The sequence below is a fragment of the Phyllostomus discolor genome, chromosome 3 (genome assembly GCF_004126475.2).
Source record: "Phyllostomus discolor isolate MPI-MPIP mPhyDis1 chromosome 3, mPhyDis1.pri.v3, whole genome shotgun sequence".
NCBI classification, from domain to species: Eukaryota; Metazoa; Chordata; class Mammalia; order Chiroptera; family Phyllostomidae; genus Phyllostomus; species Phyllostomus discolor.
The window spans coordinates 50,208,417-50,230,723 of NC_040905.2; the positions used below are offsets into that span (position 1 = coordinate 50,208,417).

Genomic DNA, 22,307 nt, shown 5'->3' on the forward strand with positions numbered 1-22,307 from the left:
AGAACAGTAATTGAGTTACCAGCTGCCTCTTATGTTCACTCTTGGAACTTGTACAAAAACACTGTAGAGCACATGTAAGGTCATTCATTGCTTCTTGGTTTGCTAAATAATAACTTTGCTGTAGGCTTCGTAAAATCCAGGTATTAAGGGAGTCTACAGGAAGATAAACATTGATAAGAGATTTGCAGTAGTTGGGCTCACACTCTCTCTCCAGTGGATTAAGGTGGAAAAATCCTTCCTCAGCACCACAGATGGGAGAAAATCCTCCCTCTTAGGTTTCTTCTTGAATCTGCTTATGTCTGCCTAGTCTTGTAGTAGAACAGAAAAAGCCTTTGGAGCTAAGTATGCTAGCACAGATTTCCTGGAAAAAAATTAAAACACGAAGAAATCAATTTATAACTTTATTTGAGCAACACAGAACATCATGACAAGGATATTATATCCTGGGAAAGCAAGAATTGTTCAGCATCAGAAAATATGAAGAATATGTTAAGAAATTAAGTGAGAGGAACCACATCATCATTTTAACACATGTAGACAGAACATTAGGTAAGATTCAGTAATCCTTTATGCTAAAATTTTATTTTTTGCCAAAACTGGGAAGCTTACCAAACCTTAGACTAATAAGTCATTCCAAAACCTGCAGCAAACATTGTATTTAGGAGTTGAAACTTTAGAAGCATTCCTGTTAGTGTCAGTAAGAAGACAAAGGATGCCTGTTAGTGTTACGTTTGTCCAACACAGCCCTGAACGTCCTAGCCAGCAGTATAATGAGGAAGGGAAAAGAAATGAAGAATAGAATTTGTAAAGGAGAGACAAAACAATTTTTTAAACAAATGATGCCAAAAATTCAATTAGTGTTGAGCACTGTTGCTACATATAAAAATTGATAGGCCCATACACACCAATGGTAATACTTTAGTAACTATAAGTAAAAGTTTCCATTACAGTAGTATTAATCTATGGTACAGGAATGGGAAAAAGCAGGTTTACAGCTGTGAGTACATGAAACAGTTTATTCTTATATTATTACTTATTTGTTAATTATTGTTCTATTATTATCATTAACCTACTTTTGTCCACCCTTGTATATCTAAGAGTGAGTACAACCAGTTAAAAGTGATAGAACATTATTGCTAGATATAAAAGACACTAATAAATAAAACATGTTTTCTTTTTTTATTGTTAAGTACAATTTTCTGCCTTTTCCCTCCACCCCTCCCCAGCACCCCAGCCCTCCCTGCCTCCTTCCCCCATTTCCACCCCTCCTTGTTGTTGTCTATATGTCCTTTATAAATTATGCTTTCCTTAACAATGGGATGTTATATATCTGTAATGTTTTATTTTTATTTTTATATGTTTTAAAGCAACATGTGACAGAATGTTAACACGAAATGATTATCTGATAATAAAGAAATGGTTGTAATAGCATGTAAAAGTTAGGGCTTTTACATACGAAGAGGTATTTTTCAGCTATTAAAAAATGAACTGTAGTTAGGTTACTTTATGTGGAGGGATTTCCAAGAGTTACTGCTTAGTGAAGGAAACAAGATGCAGAAAAGTTTGTAAAATGTGATCCTATTTTTATAAAACAATGACGTGCGTGAGAATGTTCATACACAAGAAAAAACACATTTTATATATATTTATGTAAAATTTTAAAAAGATGACTGAACCATTTTAAATAAAGAGTGAGAGCTGACCTAAGGGGAATTGGCTGTATTTGACTGGCGGCCGTGGTGTGAGTGGAGTGAGCAAACGCGCACCCGACGTGGACTTCACCCCTGCTTCCGGGAAAGAATCCCTGGTGGCGGATCCTGGTGCTGGAGTAGTTAAACAAATGATGCAATTAAATTGCAGTGATGCTTCCCCATTTTTCTCTCTTTTGTATTTATTAAAATAATTGACCTTAATTTTAGTGACTTCTTGATGATAATATATGTAAAGTACTCACAATGTGCCAGGTGGTATAAAGTACCATTTGTAAAAGTAGTAGTTATAATTTGTGAAATGGAACTTTTCAATAGGGAAACTAAATTTTTTTTTAACTTCGGAGAGAATAAAGAATGACTATTTTTTTCAGTTACGCCAAGGCCTAAATACAGACAGTTCAAGATTATGGAGAATTATTTTTGAAATTTTCATTTTTTTTCTTTCAGTGTGCGGGATGACAGAATTCGAGTAGAAAGGATGGATAACATGTATTTTGAATACAGCCATGCTTTCCAGGTGGTCACAGAGTTTTATGCAAAAGATGTTGACATCAATGGTAAATATTATATACGTGTTAGCGTAAGTCCTCAAATTTAACCAAATGGAGGTTTGGATAAAGGTGCAAGCTTGACTTTCAATTTAATAAAAATTAAATAGTTACCAATGCATAACTGGAAGAAATAGAGGGAAGAGTTTATTGTTCTTGCACTCATGAAAAACACCACTATAGTTCTTCCTTTGTGGTTATGACCGCTTAGTAATTTGATATTTTTGACATATTCATCGGAGTGTAAGGAGATACTGACTGACCAGCTTTTCTTCTTGTTTCTCCTGAAAGATGACCCATTATTTTCTTTGTAATTTTATAGGACATTTGGATATATCTCTTCATGAAGGGTAGCATTTCAAAAGGTTGATCACCAGAATTTAAATACCAGAACATTAAAGACAAGGTCTTAATATGTTAGGTAACCATTATTTGCCTAATTCTCATTTCTTCCAGCAGGTATCAGTGCTTGCTTTGGTCTGTACCCCTCATGCCTGCCAGCCCCACAGATGTTCAGGTCCATTTTTATCCCTTGTCACAGGCTGCAGAGCTTTCACCATTGGACCACAGGCAGAGCAGCTCCCTCCCAGGCATCAGTGTCCTGTTAGCATTTCTCTCCCCTTCCCTTTTAATCTCATGGTGAGTTGGCCAGATTGAATTGAGGGTCTGAGCGTGTAACCCACTTATGACACCAGCCTGTGACACTATCACTGAGGGGTCATCATCGTCTTATGCTCCGTGAAAGACAAGAGTGAGTCATAAGACTACCATAAGCCATGCTTGGCGTCAGGTCACTTAGGATAGCAGACAGACAACCTGGCTTGCCGTCAGGGCACATGTTCCCCTCTTAGTGCGAGTGGTCCTTAGCGGTTTTTGTGGCAGTTCACAGAGCCCTTGGTGCTCAAGTGTCCCCCTCTGCCAGTGACAGCTCAGCTGCAAAGAAAGGAGACTCTCAGTAGGCGGGTGCAGGGTCTGTCTGGTTCAGAAGCCCCATGTTCCAGAGGAACCCATTTTCCTTGCTGGAATTTCTACAAAAGACATGACAAGTTCAAAGAGTGAGTGCACTATCAGGGAAGGCCAAATTTCTGGAATCAGGTATTTATGGTTTCTCCTAGTTCAGGTGCAACTTACTGGTTTCAGGCCATTTGTACCATGTGCTGTGCTACTTCATAACTCACTGACATTTCATCTTCGTCGGGTTTCCTGGGAAACGGGACTGGAAAGTTAAAAGAAGACGAAATTCTCACAAGAGAAGAAGGGGTTTTAACTCTTTATTTACATCTTATTTTTATACAAAGTTATAGTTGAAATTAATAAGATATTTTGCATTACTGATTTGTATAGGATATTTCATAATATTTTTTATTTCTAAAAGTAATAAATGCCTATTGCAAAAAAGTCACAACATAGTTGTGTATACAGAAAAAAGTAAAAGTCCCCCCTCAAACCTTTATGAATTTTTTTATGTACAATTCCACATGTTTATCTATATATGAACATGTGTTTATATGTACATAAACATATATAATTGTGTATATTTGTTGGATATAACTTGAATTTATTCTTTCAACTACTTTTTATTGAATGCCAATTATGTGAGGCATTGTGCATGCAATAAGGAATAAAACAGACAAAAATTCCTGCCCCTTTGGAGTTTACATTTTAATGTGGAGGGACGTATCGTACAATAAAATAAGTTAGTGTGTTTGAAGCTGATATGTGCTATGAAGAAAGTAAGGCAAGGAAGAGAGTATACAGCATAGTGATTAGACATTTATATAACTTATGACACGATCCTTCCAATAAGTCTAGTCTTCTCCTGACAATATGTGTAGTTATTGCAGTTTTATTGACTGTATTCTTTAAGCTGTACTTTACATCCCTGTGACTCTTTTGTAAGTGCCAGTTTGTACTCCTTAGTCCCTGAGGTGGGCTTTTAAACAGGGTGGTGAAGGGAGCTTCCCTGAGAAGGTGGCCCTAGAGCAGAGATGTGAGCAAAGATTGAGGAGTTGAGGGGGAAAGCCAGGTGGCCATGTGAAGGAGCAGGGCTGCGGGCAGAGACAGCAGGAAGCACTGCATTTCTTAAGTGCCTCGGATGTTTAAGGAGCAGCAAGGAGCCTGGGTGCTGTGACTCAGGAGCCTTAGTTACACAGTAACTAAGGGGGAGGACATTAAGAGGGGAGCTCAGGAAAGAGGAGATGGAAGGCAAGTCGTGTAGGGCCTTATAGACGCAAGGACTTGTGCTTTTTCTCTCAGTGAGTTGGAGAATGTTGGAGGACTTCTAAGCAGCATAGTCTAATGATTTGATGTACTTTTAAAAAAGGATTAAAGGATTCCTTGGGCTGTTCTGTTAAGAATACCCTATAGTGCACAGGGATGAAGCTGAGAGACCCAGTGGAAAGCTGTTGCAGTACCCCTGGTGAGAGCTGAGAATGATACAGCTTTCTTTTCCCTCACTTGGCAATATATTGTGGATAATTTTTGTATCACTACAGATAGCAAAAAGTCATTCTTATTAGTAGGTGAATAATAATCTGGACTTAACACAGTTTATTTAACTTATTCTATTGCCCTTCAGTTAGGTTTTCTCCAGTGTTTTAGTATTACAAAAGGTTTTTCAACCCACTTCCTTATTTATACATCTTTGACATGCACTTTGAAGTATGTCTGGGTCAAAGGAGATGAGCCTTTTACATTTTGAAAAAGTTGCTCTATCGCTTTATACGAAGGCTGATTCCGTCACCAGACAGTGTCCTTCTCCCCACACCCTGGGTATTCACAGTCATCTGCATCTTTCCAGAAGGCAGTTTTAGGAGATACTGTCTAAACTGTTGTTTTAATAACCATAAACTAAATTTTATTTAACTTAACATTTGTTCTTAATAATGATGAATAATAATTCTAATGAGGGTATATATTCTGTTTTTTAGGTTCTCAAAGTTTTTCCGGCATCATTAACTTGGCGAAGCCTGTGATTTGCTCTTTGGCTGCCATAATAAAATACCTCAAAGAATTTAACTTGGAAAAGGTGCTTTCCAAACCCAAGTAAGTGATTCCTCAAAAATAAGAAAAGGGGTGGGCTTATTTATATTATCAACATCTCTTGGATTTAGTTAAGTAGTATAATCAGAGAGGTTTACTCGCTATTGATAGAATACTCTATTCGAGAGCAAGTATTGTATGAACTATGTGGTATTGTTGCTGTAGAATATTAAAAATATTAATTAATATAAAAATATTGTTAGAACCCTTAAAATTCTGTCACATTGTATTTATGACAGCTATTTAATATAGTATAATTTTGACTACAAAATGATGATTTATTCTAAAGCACAGTTAATTGGCAAGTAGTAATAAGAAGTAGAATTAAGAAGTGGTATTAAAACGCATTCATAAAATTTCACTGCCTTTCTGATTCTTGGTTTGAGTTCTTATTTTCTAGTCCATAACGTTGGAGACAAAGTGGACAGTTTCTAACATGGATAGCTTTTCAAAAGAGTGATTAACGTTACGGACTCAGAGAATTAAAAGCTAGCAAGTGACATTCTAGGAAAATACTAGTTTAAAAACCAGTGGAATAAAAAGAGGTAGGGAGATAATTTTTCTTGCTTTGCTATATATTCTACCTTCACCAACCCCTTGTCTTTGGCTCCGTAAAGAATGAGCTCCTCATATTGATCCTGGATAAGTAAGTGACTCCTGCTCTGCACAGGTGGGTGGACAGGTGGGGGCTGCCTCAGTAAAACAGCTGAGTGTGAACTGAGGAACGAAGAGGTGGTGCTGGTTGGAGGTTGTTGGAGAGAGTGGAAGAAAGATCCACTGGGAATCTTTTTGTGATGTCTTTTTTTTTTTTTTTGATGTATGTTCTAGTATGTGGTATTAAGGATAAAACAGAATATCACTTCTCTGGAAGTAGTTTTGTCCCGGTTAAAAGCAGCCTACATGTCCATCAACAGGAGAGTGGGTTCATTGTGTTACATTCATGTTATACAGCAGTGAAAATGAATGCACTAGGATTACACTTGTCAATATTAAAAAATTTCATTAGCATTATATTGATCCAAAAATCAAATTGCACAAGGACACAGAGCACAGATCATTATGTGAAGGTAGCAACACGTGAGGCAGTAGTGTATATTACTAAGAATGCATCTGTATATGGAGGAGGTATAAAGACATGCATGGCAATGAGCAACAACCAGTTAGAAGATGGGGGTGGAGGAGAAACCATAAAGGTGGGTCGGGCAGATGACACAGAGAAGTTCTGCTTGATGTTTATTTTTTAACCTGGGCACTGTATTAATTTGCATCTGTTTTAGTATGGCTGAAATGTTTTATTAAACAAGGTAGCAGCCTGGCATTATACCGCACATAACGTTGATTCTACTTTAAGATCCAATGATAGAAAGCGTTGAGGGAGATGCCTTGTATGGTCGATTGTGTTGGATCCCCATAGAAGAAGGATGACCAGCTACCCACCATTTAACTTGTTCATGATAGTCCTGCCTCTGAGTGAGGTAGACCTAGTGGCTAGTAGCTTGCCCATTACCATTTGGGTACTGAAAATATCACAGGGGGACACTTTGTAAAGTATATGATTATCTAAGCGCTATGCTGTACACCTGAAACTAATAAAAAGTAATATTGAATGTGAACTGTAATTTAAAAAATTTTTAAAAAGTAAAAGCAAAAAAAGAGATTTGGGTTTTTTTTTTTGGGGGGGGGCGTTGGGGGGGATATTTGCTTCTATTCCTACACCACCCAGGAATGAAGTACTCATATTGAAATGAGAAAACTGACTTTTTCTAAAATCAGGCTCTCATGTGTTTAGAAGTAAATGAATTTGGATCTAAAAGCATTATTATGTCCTCATACGCAATTCAAAGTAAAAGTAATGCTAAACAGTAAAATATAAAATGTTTATTTGTACCAAAATTAAAATAGCTTATTTTAAAATTACCCGATTTAATAAACATTGAGTGTGGCTGCACTTATATTTGGTGGTATTGTTGGAGAATGATCAGGGAACGGGACCTGCTGGTGACTTAGTGTGTGTCTAATCTGCCTGCTGGGCGACCCCCTCCTCTCACTTCTGTAGAGCCAGGCAGAAAGGTGTAAAGAGGTCCAGATTTTAGGCCCTCACATTGGGTATCACCCAGCACATGCCCAGCATCTAGTAGGCAGTCAGTACATGTAGGGTTAATGGGGCCAGGAGTGGAGGGGGGCGGGGGGGACAGGAAGGAATTTATCCTGTGAGCATGAATTTGATTAGAAATTGCAAAAGTGTCCTTGGGAGCCAAGATTAATGAGTGAAGATTGTGATCAAACTGGTACTTTATTTATATTTATTTATGTATTTATTGTGGGCTTAAAAATGAAATGTGAGGGATGATGTTTTATGGGTAGCATGTGATTTGACTCTGAATATAATTCCTAAAGTGCAACTCCACAGTTCTTGTATCTTGGGGAAAAAATGTAGCCTCTCAAAGTGATTACTTTGTGAAACATGAATGCTCTCCTTCTGTTTTTAAAATTTGGTTGTATTACTTTAAAAGTTCAACAAAGGTATGATTATATTTTATTCAGGAGCTGTGTGATTGGGAGAAAAATTAGTTGTGTCTTGCAAATGATTTCACAAAAGTTGCTGCATATTTCACAAAAATCTTGACATATATTTTTAAGGTCTTTGTGCTAGTTTTCCTCCTACAAAGGTTGTTGCAGGAAAATATGCCATTTCAGGAATTGTTCTTAAAGATGGATTATGTGAGGTTTCATTCGATAGGGCAGGTTCTGCCTCATACCCGATCACCATAATAACTCTGAGCTGCATGAACGTGTGCTGAGTTCTGTGTGTCCTCCTAGGGAGTCACCGAACCTGGGAGCTTTTTGGAACCCGTTAAACATCTTTCTTTTTATTTTCCTCTGTAATATGCATATTGGAAATGTTTAGGAAGATATTCACCTTGTTTAATTATAACTCAAGTAAAAGTGAATCTATAATAAAGCTGGACTTTTATAATATAATTTATAATAATTAAAGTTTATAATACTTGTGTAAAATTAAATTAATAATTAAATTAACCATCCAAAGATTAGGCAAATGGTAAATATAGGACCTCTGAAAACTACATAGAGAGATATTTTCCACTGTTGATTTTATGTGCAACATGATAGATTTTTTTGTCTTTGTTTCCATTTTTAAATAATTTAAATAGGGTCTTTGAAAGGGGTTGATCTTTCAGATAAGTTCTGTACCTTTACTGTCTCTGTCTAATTCAGAAAGATGGTTTTTCTTTCTCTTTTTTTTAAGTAGTTTAGGAATGATACAGTATTATAAATTTCTCTGGCAAGTTAGTAGCAAGTATATTTCCTCCCATTTTAAAACTTGAAACAAAAGCATCCTTTGTATTTTTGTTGTCTTGAATATTAGTTAAATATTTTCTCATGTTACTTACAATATTTCTATTCAGGTTCACACAGCGTGAATTCCAGCCAGGCATTGTTTATGAGGTTCATTTTAAAGCACATGAATTTTGCTTCTTCCAAAGGGATAAATAATTTAGAATTGTGTGAGTATTTCAGATCAGTGATCATAATACCTAAGGATGCTGGCCAATTCAACCCTGATTTCAAAAATGTGTACGATTTCCAATGGACCTAGGACTGATAGAAGGAAATTTTTTTCTGTTTGGATGGAAGAGTCCCAACTTCAGAACATATCAACTAATCATTTAGGAAACCCAACAGCAAAATTGGTTCTTATAATTGCTTGGTAATTATTGTTCCATTGGGATCAGTATAATTTAATATTGTCCAGTGGTTGATCTTTCATTAAAACCAACGCAGATGTTAGTTTAAAGAAATTCTTTGCTTCCCCCAGCATCTACTTTGAGGTTTTGATGATTTGTTCAGTAATGACAAAAACCAAAGTAAAACAAACCAAAAAATCATACGCACGTCTCATTGACGCTGCTAAATGGGTAAAGAGCCTATCCGGGCAGACCCCACACGTGTCGTGGGTCTGGTTCCAGACCACTGCCGCAGAGTGAGTGTTATCGTAAAGTGAGCCGTGATCGTTTTGCTGATACAGGTGTCTTGTTATCAGTGTGTGGTGCTGTATATGTACACCTATGGAGCTCAGTAAAAAGAGCTAATTTAAGCCAGTTTGGTTGTTCACATTTACAGGGTTCTTTTTGATATTGTAGGTATTGGGAATCCCAGCACTTTTATGTAGGTAAGAGCTCTAAGCCTCCTTTCCAACCCTCCCTCTATCAGGTTGTATGTTAGTCCAAACAAAATTCTCCAAGACAGACACTTTTTAGCAAGCAGGCACAAAAGCAGTCATGTAAAACTCTTCTATAAGCATCTCGAAATTCTAATTCTGGGTCTTCTTGATCTTCTGACAGTGCCTTACTTCACAGGTTCATTGGAGGCATAGGAGCCAGATTTCACTTTTAGTGGGTGTTAGGTGACAAAACCCTCAGATAATTGGTGGAATGGAATGCTTTCGAATCCTAAGCCTAAAACACTACTCTTCAGGGTATGGGCTGTTGGGTTTACAAGTTCTTGTGAGGGTGAAGACACCTGAGGAGTATTTCTGGACAGTCCAGACATCTTAAATGACACTTATTTTATACCTCTGATGTTCAGGAGCGGTAAAGGCAGCTTGCCAAGATGTTTTTTAGGAAAGGCTGCTGGATTATGGGTTCTGGATTAGTCTTTCTCTCATGCCAGCTAAGCATCCCTCCATTGTCCCTGTCTGATTAAGGTATTCAAGTGTTATTTGTGTAGGTTGAACTCAACTTTCAGAAACAGGGGAAGTCAGTGACTTATATGCAAACACAGGGGAACTGGTTAGACACCAACTCTGAGTCTGTACTCTCAGCTCTTCCAGTTTGGATGTTTGACCATGAGGCTGTGTGAATACCTGTCAGCTTCATAGCCAATCACTGCCTAATTGTTTCTTCCTGAATATAATGTTTTATGTTTTAGTATTGACTTGGGTGTTTAAAATAGACATCTTTAAGCAAAAAAAAAAAAAAAAAAAGCAGCCCACACTGGGCTCCCTATAGGAAGATGACAGGCATTTGTTGAGCATCTACTTTCTGCTAGGCCCTGCAGGTGCTGCAGAATGTATGACATTAATAACCCTTGCCTCTACGGAGCGAAGGTTTATTAATGAGGGCAGTCCAAGGACATTAATTGCTGTAATGCAAGGCAAATTAAGTTAACTTCTTTTTTTTAAAAAAAATATTTATTTATTTTATTATTATTTTTTAAGATTTTATTTAATTATTTTTAGAGAGGGAAGGGAGAGAGATAGAGAGAGAAAGAAACATCAATGTGCGGTTGCTGGGGGTTATGGCCTGCAACCCAGGCATGTACCCTGGCTGGGAATCGAACTTGGGACACTTTGGTTCCCAGCCCACGCTCCATCCACTGAGCTACGCCAGCCAGGGCTTAAGTTAACTTCTATAAGCAGGAAAGAAAAGGCTGCATACACTTGGTATCCATGAGTGTTGGAGTTGCCTCCCTCTAAAAATCATTAACAAGTTATCATCCTTTGAAAGCTAGGTCAGATTTGTCATGGATAAATTACACTGCCAAAGGGCAGTATTCAGTTACTAGGCAACATTCCTAGTGTGTAGTAAGATACTTCTTGTTCAGGGCTCTGGAGCTTCAGCTGGGGAGTCACCTGGAAGTGGAGGCTCTGATGTTGATTTTAGGCTCTCGATTCCTGGATGAGGGCTTGTTTCCATGACTGGTTTGGGAAACTGGGTTTTATTTAAATCTTAGTAGATGATTTAAATAAATCCATGAAAAGTGTGGCTAGGTTCATAATGGAGACACTCATGCTTCCCTCCAAATAGTTTAGTGACCTGACTATTATGTTGCGTTTCTTGCCTTTGAGGCATCAAGCTTATAAGTGCTATTGATAGAACAGTCAAAGGACTGACTGGCTTATAAAGGAAATTGAATTCCTGTGTCAGTAATGCATTAATTGTGCTTAATCGTGCTTAAGCACAATTAGTGTGCTTTTAACATGAAAGACTAATAAGTACAAACATGGCATTGTGCATATATTTATTAATCATATTGCAACTCAATGCTCAAGTCTATTTGAAATTTACTGCACTTTCAGTCTACTTTGAGATAGTTATGGGGACTTAAGGAGAATGTGAATTCTTTGAATTTAAGGAAATAATTTCTGCTGCTTTTTCCATTTTACTCTACTAAAAAAGCCTCATTAATATGCATTGTTAATTATAGAGTAAGTAACATTTGTTGCACATGTCAGGATGTTGATTAAAATCTGTTAAAGGGTTTATCAAGATGATCTCATGCTAAAGAATAAGAAGGACATTTTTAAGCATCTTGACATATTTTTTCTAACCAATTGCATCATTGTTTCCTGAAGAGACCACACCACCACATGCTCTGTCAATGATAAAAGACTGTGTTTCGTGCTGTTTCTGGAAATATGTGTTAAAACATTGTTGGTAACACTTTCTTTCCTTGTTCTTGTGTTTGGTTTGAGAGCATCTGTCCTTGTTTTGCCATCAGTCTGTTTAATGACACCAGAATCAGTGGAAGACAATGTCCCAATGAATATTCTTTTTGCTCCTTTTCAGTTGAGTTTCTATCAAAGAGCTAACTGTTGTCACAGTGTTACTGGAATATTTCTAGTTCCTAAGTTAGGTTTTAAAAGTTCTAATGCACCTACATCATGGCTCATGTTTTGTTCTTTTACAGGAATTTTAAACCATTGTCAGGTGAAATGGAATTTATGACAATCAATGGGACAACGTTAAGGAATCTTGAAATCCTACAGAATCAGGTCAGGTAAACATAAGGGCTAGTTGATTCAAAATGGTTTTGAAAACAAAATTTGAAATAAGGTAGCACTTTCTTCTTAGGAGTACAGTTGAAAACACCAATAGTGTCCTCAGCTGACCACTCTACCTATTGTCTGTTAGTTGATAATTGTAGTACCTGCTTTTTGGAGATTGAAACACAACTTAAGAAATGCTTCTGTGGGGTTACTTGGGGAGCTGTAGAGCTGCCCTTCTTAATGATTGAAGTAACATGCTCATCCAGGTCATTTCTGTGTCAAAAATTTCTTTGGAAGAGCATCGTCTTTGAAAATTAATATGAAGTAGATTTTTTTGTCTGCTTGGTAATATTTTTCTACATACTTTTTTCTTGAAATGTCTGCAGTCTTATTTCATTACACAGCATATAAAGCAAGTTACTGTGATATTCAATTGTAAGATACATGTTATTTCCCTTTACAAACTTCCATCATTATTTATTTGCCCTTTATTAATGAATTAAGAAGATAATGGAGTCATTGAAATTATTGCTTTCACTTGTTAAATTGTCACTTGGTAATGTGTGATATTATATTATAAAATTCATGTTATCATAACAAAGTCATAGAAACAAAAAGCAGTTTCAAGCCATTTGAGTAAGTAATAGAGAAAATGAACCATCTGGGTCAAATGGTTTAAAGCTGTTCAGAAATATTTATTACTGTCGTGAACTGTATTAAATGCTGACATTATTCTCCTGACTCCTGGAATTAGTTTCTCTTACTTAGTTTCTCCCTCTTTTAAGCTGTCCCTGTACACTAGAATCCACCTTACTTTTATTCAGTGACATTATCCAGAAGTGAGAATCTTTCCCACAAGTCTTTCTCATCAGTTCTGTGCACACCTCCACGATAGGAAACAAGGGGCAGGAGGAAAGGGACACTTCTTGGAGGAAGAGGAGCTCAGTCAGAGCTTGCAGGCAGCCCCGTCATTCCAAGCTTTGCTGATTCCGCCACATCCTCCCTGTTCACACCCTCTACTGTGTGCAGTCAGTTCTGAAATCACACTCCTAAGGCAAAAATCATCTGTAATCAAAATACCCCTTAAAAATCTTTCCGTACCAAGACTTGGACCCTTGTCGAAACAGAAGCTAAGAATGAACATCTGTGTGTCTTTGCACCTCAGCTTTGGCCTCCCTTACAGATAAGCAGTGAAAAGAGGTAACGAGGTGTCAGGGAAAGCAGAGGTGTAACAGGACCTGTGTCTGCCTCCTCTTTCTCTCTCTGTCTCCATCTCTATCTCATGTCTGTCTCTTTCCCTATCCCTGCCTCTTTCTGTATCTCTCCCTTTCTCTCTCTCTCTCTCCCCCTCTCTCCCTCACTCCCTCTTTCCTGAGCCTGCTTCTCCAGTGATGCCAGATCATTGGAGCACGATTTCCCTCCACTGTCCCCTTTCTGGAAGACTTCCCTGCAGGCAGGCCAGTTGGCTCTTGTCTCAGAAAGGGTGGTGCTGTTGCTGATCTGGACCCTCTTTGATCGGCTCTGCCTGTCCAGCTCCATCCTCGGGAGCCTCCGTGACTGTAGGCCGTGTGTGCTCTGGTTTAAACTCCTAAGGCCTGGGGAGCTTGTGTCACACCTTTTGTAGTTTATTTCTGCCAGGTGGCATTGTGTCCTAATAATGAGTCTCTTCTCCCGAACTTGGATATAAGTGCCCTCAGGGTGGGAACATGTCTTAATATACCTTTGCCAGCCATACAGCTGAGTACAGGAGGAGGTATTCTGTAAGTACCTGTTTGATGATTTGAAAGAAAGGGAAAAAGTTTTTAAAAAACTGCTCAGTTGAAAACTGCAATTTTATGTTCCAAACAAGATTTAATCTATTCATAGACTTTTTGTAATACAATGAAACCTTGGTTAAAATAAACCATCATCTCTAGTTAATTGTAATTTTTTTTATGACTCAACTTTCAAATAGCAAAGTATAGACAGATAAACGTTTACTAAGGATTTAATATACTTTTACTAAGAATTTAATGAAGTAGACTAAAATAAGCCCCTCCCAGAGTAAATTCCCTGAGGGTGGTGCAAGTTCCCATCTGTTTCCAGTGCCTTCTGCTCGGTCAGTGTGGTCACGAGAGCACCGTCTTTAGATCAGCGATTCTGAGGCAGTGGGAGATATGGAATTGCCAAAGGAAAGTTAGATTGTCTTCACTGTATTTCCCAAGGCATAAAAGCCTATATTTTTAAGATGCTAAGGACAAATGTATATTTCAAAAGAGATTTCTGAATAATTTATTCTTAGTTAACCAAAAATGACACATAGACTATCTCTTTCCTTGCAAAACATCAATACTTTATATATGTTTGTGTGTGTGTGTATGTATGTATGTGAGGTCTGTCTAGAAGGTATTGAGCCATGTAATATGAAAAGTAGAGACATTTATTGAAGAAGATACAAGAAACATTGTACATAGGACAGTGATGGCTCTGTCCTCTTCAAAGTAGGCACCTTGGGACCTTGCATAGTTCTCCTAATTGCCATCAGCTGCCCCATTCTGTTTTCCTGAACCTCATCTACTGTTTGAAACCTCTTTGCCTTCAGAAGTGATCTTAGTTTTGAGAAAAGCCAAAAGTTGCAGGGTGCCAAATCTGGGCTGTAGCGGGGCTAAGTCACTGGGGTGATTTGATGTTTGGTTGAAAAACTCTGCATGGGACATGATGCATAAGCAGATGCATTTTGGTGATGAAGCTGCCAATCACCAGTTGCCCATAACTGTCGCCTTCTGAATCATCTGAAAAGTTTCTGTTGAGGAATGTTCAAGCTTAACACAAAGTTTGATGCGGATTCGTTGCTCTCCTTGCTCATTTAATTTTGAATATGACAGACACACATGCTCACTCAATGGTACCTGCCATCCCCACTGACTAGTACAGTGAGGTCATCATTGTTCACCTGTGCATTCCAGTCCACTCTCCTTGGCTGCCAGGTTATATCGATGTAGCACAAACTGTTCTCATTCTATTAACAATGGTTGGATTTTTTCCGGACAGACCTCATATGTGTGTGTGTATGTATCATGTTACATAAATATACACACATATTCATTTATCAGACATTAAATAAACACCTGTTATGAGCCATACTTTATGCTAGGTGTATATAAATAACATTGAAAAGTATGATACATGGAATGATTGGGGCACATGATCAACTAGCAATTTTGGTACAAATATAATTGTTTAGTTACTAAAACTTGTTTTCTGGTCTTTCTTAGACTGATATGAAAACCAAAGGAAGTTTATTTTGGGTGTTAGACCATACTAAAACTTCATTTGGGAGACGGAAGTTAAAGAAATGGGTGACGCAGCCACTCCTTAAATTAAGGTAAAGGGAACTTGTGGGGGTGTGTGTGTGTGTGTGTGTGTGTTTAATCTGAAATTATATGAAGGTATGAAATTAAAGGCATATGGCCTTCTTGAAACCAAGGTTACCATGACTTAAAAGAATATAATTTTAAATTGGGGAATATTTTATTTTTATCTGGCAATATTGTATCTGATATTGTGAGGATTTCTCCATTGTTCCCATGAGTGGGCACGCTTGCAGATTGGAAGACAGGGGGTGTGTTGGGGAAAGTGAGTTACACAGTTTGGGTCATCAATACTATACGGTGGTAGGGGGCTGGAGAGATGGGTTGCTGCCTTCGGTAGAGGGCTGTGAAGGCTCGGCTGAGGAGTTGGCAGCAGAGGACGATAATTCAGTGATTCTGAGCATGGGAGTGATGGGGTCAGAGCTGGGCTTGTGTGTAGGAGGGGACAAAGTGGTGGTGGGGGACAAGTTACCAAGTTTACAGAGAGGTTCTGAGGACCTGAGCTAAATCACTGTTGGTAGGAATCTGGAAGAGAGGTCAGGTGTAAGTAAGACATTTAGGACTGTAGAAAGAGTAAACTAGGAGTGACTTTATTACATACCAAGCACTATTCTAGGGGCTTTAGTGCATTTCTCTTTTAAACTGCACAATAGCCTCACTGTTGGCCACATTTTATGCTGCGCTTAGAAAATAGTCATCAGAAAAGGATAGCATGTATTCTTATTAATGGTAGTCATAAGCTTTAAGAAATTATTTTGATGAGGACGACTACCAGATCACTTCTGCTTTTAGTGGGTCATTTTGGTTTTTCTTCTTGACCATAAAGACCTCCAAACAGGGGAAGCTGACTAGATAAAGACGAAATTCTGAAAATGGAAGTGTCTACTTTCGTTCAGTATTCAGATGAAATAAGGACACCTTGTGGAGCATGAGCAGACAAGAAGGCTTTCTGCAGACAGTGTGGGCACAGCAGCCTATGGGGGGTTGCATTCTGGAGGATGGAAAGACATCCACCTAAGCGTCCACAGCAGTTCTTAGTATTTTATTTATTTGGTTAAAATAGTCATCAAAAACAGATGCATGAGCAGACGTTCTCATGTAAATAAAGATTTTTATTTCTATTGTTAAATTTGTTTTCTGTAACCAAGATTAATTTGAGATAAATTCAGTAGACCATGTTGTATGCTCTTGAGAGACTGAATCATGCCGGGGGTGTCCAACCTGCGGCCCTCAGGCACATGCAGCCCACGATGGCTGTGAATGTGGCCCAACACAAAATCATCAATTTACCTAAAACTTATGAGATTTTCTTGTGATTACATGTCACAATGTATTAATGTGTGGTGCAGAGACACCAAAAGGCTGGACACTCCTGATAGCCCTTGGACCCTGCCTTACCAGAAAGGCTGAGAGAAGACATTGAACACCGATGCTTTCAAGTGTGAACTTCAAACTGGCCTAACACTTATGTAGCTGAAAGCAAACACAAAACCTTTCCCTTTCTATTCCTTTTTTATTTTGGGTCATAGTTTTAAAACTTTTGTCTTCCTAATCCTTTAAAATTGACTTCAAAAGAATACCAGTTAAATCATAACGACACTTGCAACCTATTCCAGAGAAGTTGAGAAAATTCTCAGCTGATTAGTCAGTGGATCAGTTTTATATTTAATGTCTTTTTATTCTACTGAACTAACATAGGTGCCATGCAGATCACATCAGTGGTTTGATTCATGCAGGCTCATGTCCTGTCTCTGACTTCGGTGGCCAAATGTTCGCGTAGGGCCAGGTATTCTCCTGGAGTGACAATACAGAATGAATAATGGGTGACGAGGGAATTTAGCGATATAAAGCAGGTCTTCCACAGTCCTCCAGGAGCCCAGTTTTTGTCAGTCATCAGTGAATTCTCTTAAACCCTTAAGTTCTTAAGTTCTTTATATTTTTAGCCTATTTTAGCTCCCAGGCAATCCCATTTGTAAATCCAGGACCAAATGTTTCAAGTTTCAGAGGATTTTTTCACTTCCACCACCTTTATTCTATACAGTGACCTCCCTGGTGCAGCATTTACTAGTGACTTTTAGAAAGTATAAATGGCTTTGCTCTATGCTTATTCACTGAGTCAAGAATTCACATAGATTGTTGAGACTGGATTTTACTTTACTGAAGCCACGTAAGTTTTTATAAATAGGTTACATTTTCTTATGTGTTGTGATGAACACTTTTGATCAGTTCTGTTAATTTTAGGCAAGAAAGTAAGAAGATTCTCCAGTGTAGTTCTCTGGCTGCTGCTGTTGCTTTTTTTTTTAAAAAGGGACCTGAGAATATGTTGATTGATCTTAGAGAGAGAGGAAGGAAGAGAAAAAAAAGAGAAACATTGATGTGAGAGAGAAGTATCAATTGGTTGCTTCCTGTACACGCCTTGACCAGGGAATGAACCCATAATCTAGGTGTGCATCCTGACTGGGCATCGAACCTGCAGCCTTTTGATGTACAGACTGTGCTCCAACCAACTGAGCCACCAGGCCAGGGCATCTCTATCTTGTTCTCATAAATAACTGCCACACTGGCAAAGCCATTAGTCCTAAGGACTTTTACAATTAAATAAATTATATTGAATTCATTCTTTTGAGGTTCCATCTTTGAATTTCTTCTGCTTGTTTGGATTGATATGGTCTTGTCAAGCCTTTATATACACACAATACGTATTTTATTAGTTTGGTAAAATCCTGAAAATACAAAAATTCTGCTTATAAATCTTGATTGGAAGGGGAAGAAACTTTGAAAAGTCTGGGATGAGTCTCTAAAACGATACTTTAGGCAAATATTAATTTCCAAGGCATATTTGGTCATCCTACAAGTATTCAAGATGCAGCGACTTGCTCTATGCAGGGCCTGGCAGAGGTAAGGCTCGCTTGAGTATGGTTGGTAGGATAGGGTATAGGTGTGAACGTCTTGCACGAGGTGGACATCAATTTGAACATTTCACCTAAAGTGTCATGTAACCTGCTTGAGTGTGATAATGTTATGTTACAGAATTACATGTTGATGATTTTGTAATAAAAGATTTTGTAATAAAAAACGGGGGTGTTATTTGTGCCGGACCCTGTATTTTAAATTATCAAAACAAAAGTAGTTGTATGTTTCTTTCATGGGTACCCCTTCTACTTGCACCTTAAATGTTGACGTTACCAGGGTTCTGTTCTGGGTCCATCTCTTTCTTTTAGCACTACTTAGAATCCTGCCTGTGGCCACAGCTTCCGCTATAGCTCACATGCTGCTGATGACTTGGTCACTGTTATTTTCAGAAGCTTCAGACCTGCATTTGCTAGGGCGTCTCTGCCTCAGGGAATGTTCGGTTTGAGTGGGCAGAACAGATCGGACAGAAGTAGTTCCTTCCGAGAGAGCGGGGTTTCTGGGAAATGCAGCTGTCTGTGGGTGCGTGTGTGCACGCGTGTTTGCAGGCACACATGGACCAGTGGAGTGTTCACCGTGAAGCAGACTCGGAGAGGTGTTTCTCCGCTTCTTATGGATGAGTTCATTTGATTAACAGTGACAATTTTGAATCTTTGGCAAGCTATAGTAGTCTGTCATCTTGCAGTTTTGTAAAATCACTTTTATGAAAGGCAGTGTGATCAAAGTCTTTCCATGAAAAGGGTTTTGTAATTGAGGAAGCTAAGCATCTTCATGCCTCTGGTCTTGCCCCTCTCTGTTTCTACTCTGCATTACCCACAGATTATTTTAAACGTGTGTATTTGGTTGTATTGCTGCTTACTATTTACAGCTTTTACATCACACTGGGGTGTACTTTATTCCTGGACTTTTGTACAGTCTGTTCTTTTTTGTTTTTGTTTTTCTGAAGTGGAACCTTCATTTTTGTTTCCTTCCTGGTTTGCTGGCTGCTGCTTCTAAGTTTCCTTTGCTAGCTTTTCATTCTCTATGTAGCCTTTCAGTGTTGGAGGTCTTGAGACCTGAGCCTTAGCAGCTCAGCTTTCTTCCTTACCTTATCCTCCTTTCTCTTCTTCTCACTGTCTCCTGTCCTACTCATATGAATTTATCTGTTCCCCTGGCTGTAAATATCAAAATGTCAGGGATTCCCAAATTTGTAGCTCTTGTCCTTACTCTCTTCTTCTCTCTAGGCTTCTACATTCAAATTAGATTCAGAAGCACATAAGTGCATCACAGACATCTCAGATGTAATCTATTCAACCTTGTTCTTCCTTTTGGTTTCCCTGTGCTAGGAATGAGCAGGTCCACCTAATAATTTGCACAGGCCAGGAACCTAGTGTTTGTTCTGCACACTTCCTTTCTGACAACCACATCCAGGCTAATACCAGGTCCTTAGCTTTTACCTCCAAACTATTTCCAGACTGTGTGCATATCTTGCCATCTCCATTGTACTTCCTTTCAGCATTAAAATATTAACATTTTGAAACTTCTGAACACACAGTATTATGTTCATATAATTCTAGATTTTAAAAATGTGAAAAGATACATAGTGAAATGTTTGCCTCTTTAGCCCTCTCCCACATCTGCTGAGTTCCCACTGGATGATCATGGTTATTATTTTCTTGTGCAACCTTCCAGAGTCTTTTTGTTTTAAAAAGCAAATGAGCAAATGTCAACATAGGCCCCTCCTTCTCCTTTTACATAGAGGGGACATAATATACATAGTGCTCTAGACTTTGTTTCTTTCCCTTAATAGTATAAGATAGGTATTTTAAATTTTGTATCATTCAGCCTCATTGACAACACAATGAATGTACCTTTTCTTAAGGAGTTTCTAATCTAATTGTGTTAAACCATAGTCTCCTAGTAAAGTGAAGTTGCAAATGGGAAACTTTTGTATCGAAAATGAAATACTTAACCTGTTATTCACTGTGTTACTCAAGACCAAAATTAGAGCAAATGAAAGATATTTTATAATTCAAATTAAATTTTTAGAAAACAGCTTAAGAGAATTAAGGATACTTAGTTTATTCTTGGCATTTAAATCACCTAAATAATTAAAATTAAGAAACTGAAAATTGTTGGTGTTAGGATATCCGTCCTTGGCAATTGACTATACTCTTGTGTAATTTTCTAAAGCACCAAGTACATTTTCATGATAGTTAATTGTCTTGAATAATTAAATAACTTTTATTTTGGTAAGCATCTGTTTGGAATACTATTAATGGTTGTATTTCTGATTCATAGCCCTGACTAGGATACAAAGAAAGTCATGTATTTCCTCCATTATACATTTAATGTATAACAAGAAAACTAAATAGCATTTTTAACTCTCTGGAACTTCTTGAAATTAGCTAGGAGGCCCTAATTATTCTCCGTGGTTTTCCATGCTCCAGGAGCCCGTCAACACAGTGCTCACCTGTGGTGACTCTGAGTTTACTCCGTCCACTGAGACGCAGGGCTGCTCCTAAATGGGAAGTAAGAGTGGTAGGTGGTACATAGCTGAGAGCTGGTTGCTTCATGTTGACCCTGTGCCTTTGCTGTGTGAACGTGAGTGAGAACAGAAGGCAACGGCTGCCGCCAAGAAAAAGGTGCCCCTAAATGCCCCTCACCCCGATGTCTTCTCTGTTACTGTATGTGGGTGAACTAGCATCTCTTGGGTTGCAAGGTCCAGGAACTTGTAGCTGGTCTTCGCTTGTTCTACAGTATCAGGGCCTCCAGTGAGGTCTAGGCTGGTTTGAATGGCCAGCAGTAAATGGCAACTTTTGTTTGGACTGAGGAGGAGAAATACAGGAGAAAAGGAGGAAGATGTATATTCCTTCTTGGCTCTTCCAGCTTTATCTTTCTCTCTTTATGTCCTATGGGTAGGGATTTTCAGAATGTATCCACTCAAAATGCTGTCGGAGGACTTCATTTTCTGTGGCTTTAATGTCTTAAAAATGTTTCCATATATGAAATACTTAGGTATGTTCCATAAAGCATAACAAACATCCTTTTAGCATATAGCTGAACTTGTTTAAATAAATAAATAAATAAATAAATAAATAGATAGATAGATGGATGGATGGATGGATGGATGGATAGAAAGTCTCGGGGAACAGATGGAAAAAGGAGCTGTGAATGTAAGTGAGTTGATGCTGGTGTTGCGGTTACCCCTTAGGCCTTTGAAGATGTTGGTACTCAAAAGGACTGTTTATTTTTAAAGATTTTATTTATTTATTTTTAGAGAGGGGAAGGGGAGAAAAAGAAGTAGAGAAACATCACTGTGTGGTTGCCTCTGGCACACCTCCTTCTGGGACCTGGCCCACAACCCAAGGCATGTGTCCTGACTGGGAATCGAGCCAATACCCTTTGGTATTGCAGGCAGCACTCAATTCACTGAGTCACACCAGCCAGGGCAAAAGGATTGGGTTTTAAAAGTCTTGTGGGAAACAGGAGTCAAGGTCTTGTGTCTGTTTAAGTTAGGGAGCCTATGGTAATGTGAGACACTCAAAGGATCATAATCTCAGTAAAGAGAGGGAACAAAGAGATATATGTCTGTCTTGGTCAGGTCTTGAAGGGGAAAAGTTTCCAAAAATTCTTAATCTCAGAACCACCCTCACTCAGGTTTGCTATTTCAATATGTATTATCTGTGTGGTCTTGCAAGGTCTAAGTTGTGAAATTTACTTAAAATGGTCCCATTGTACCTAAGGGTTCAGGGTGGAAGCAAATGCAGATTTGCTCAGTCTAGGCCTCTGAGGAATCCTAAAGAAGAAGCTTCCATAAACTTGTAAACCTTAGCTGCAAAAAGAGGAGGGGAAATGAGCGGCCAGGAGTGTGAGTCAGCAGAAATTGTGACCAGTAGAATCATTAGAATCGCAGGACCTTCAGATAGTGGAATTAAAAGATAAATATCAAACCACCATGTTAAAAGAAATGCAA

General features: G+C 38.3%; 1 protein-coding gene across 3 annotated transcripts in view; it reads left to right on the forward strand.

Annotated features, from left to right (window-relative positions):
- The window catches only part of MSH3 (mutS homolog 3), a 138,874-nt gene that overhangs the window by 41,261 nt on the left and 75,306 nt on the right, over positions 1-22,307 (forward strand). For all 3 annotated transcript variants that reach the window (XM_036020474.1, XM_036020476.1, XM_036020475.1), the window contains exons 9-12: positions 2,160-2,269; positions 5,191-5,305; positions 12,014-12,098; positions 15,347-15,456. In XM_036020474.1, coding sequence (XP_035876367.1) covers positions 2,160-2,269; positions 5,191-5,305; positions 12,014-12,098; positions 15,347-15,456 — 420 coding nt within the window. The remainder of the gene's footprint in view (positions 1-2,159; positions 2,270-5,190; positions 5,306-12,013; positions 12,099-15,346; positions 15,457-22,307) is intronic.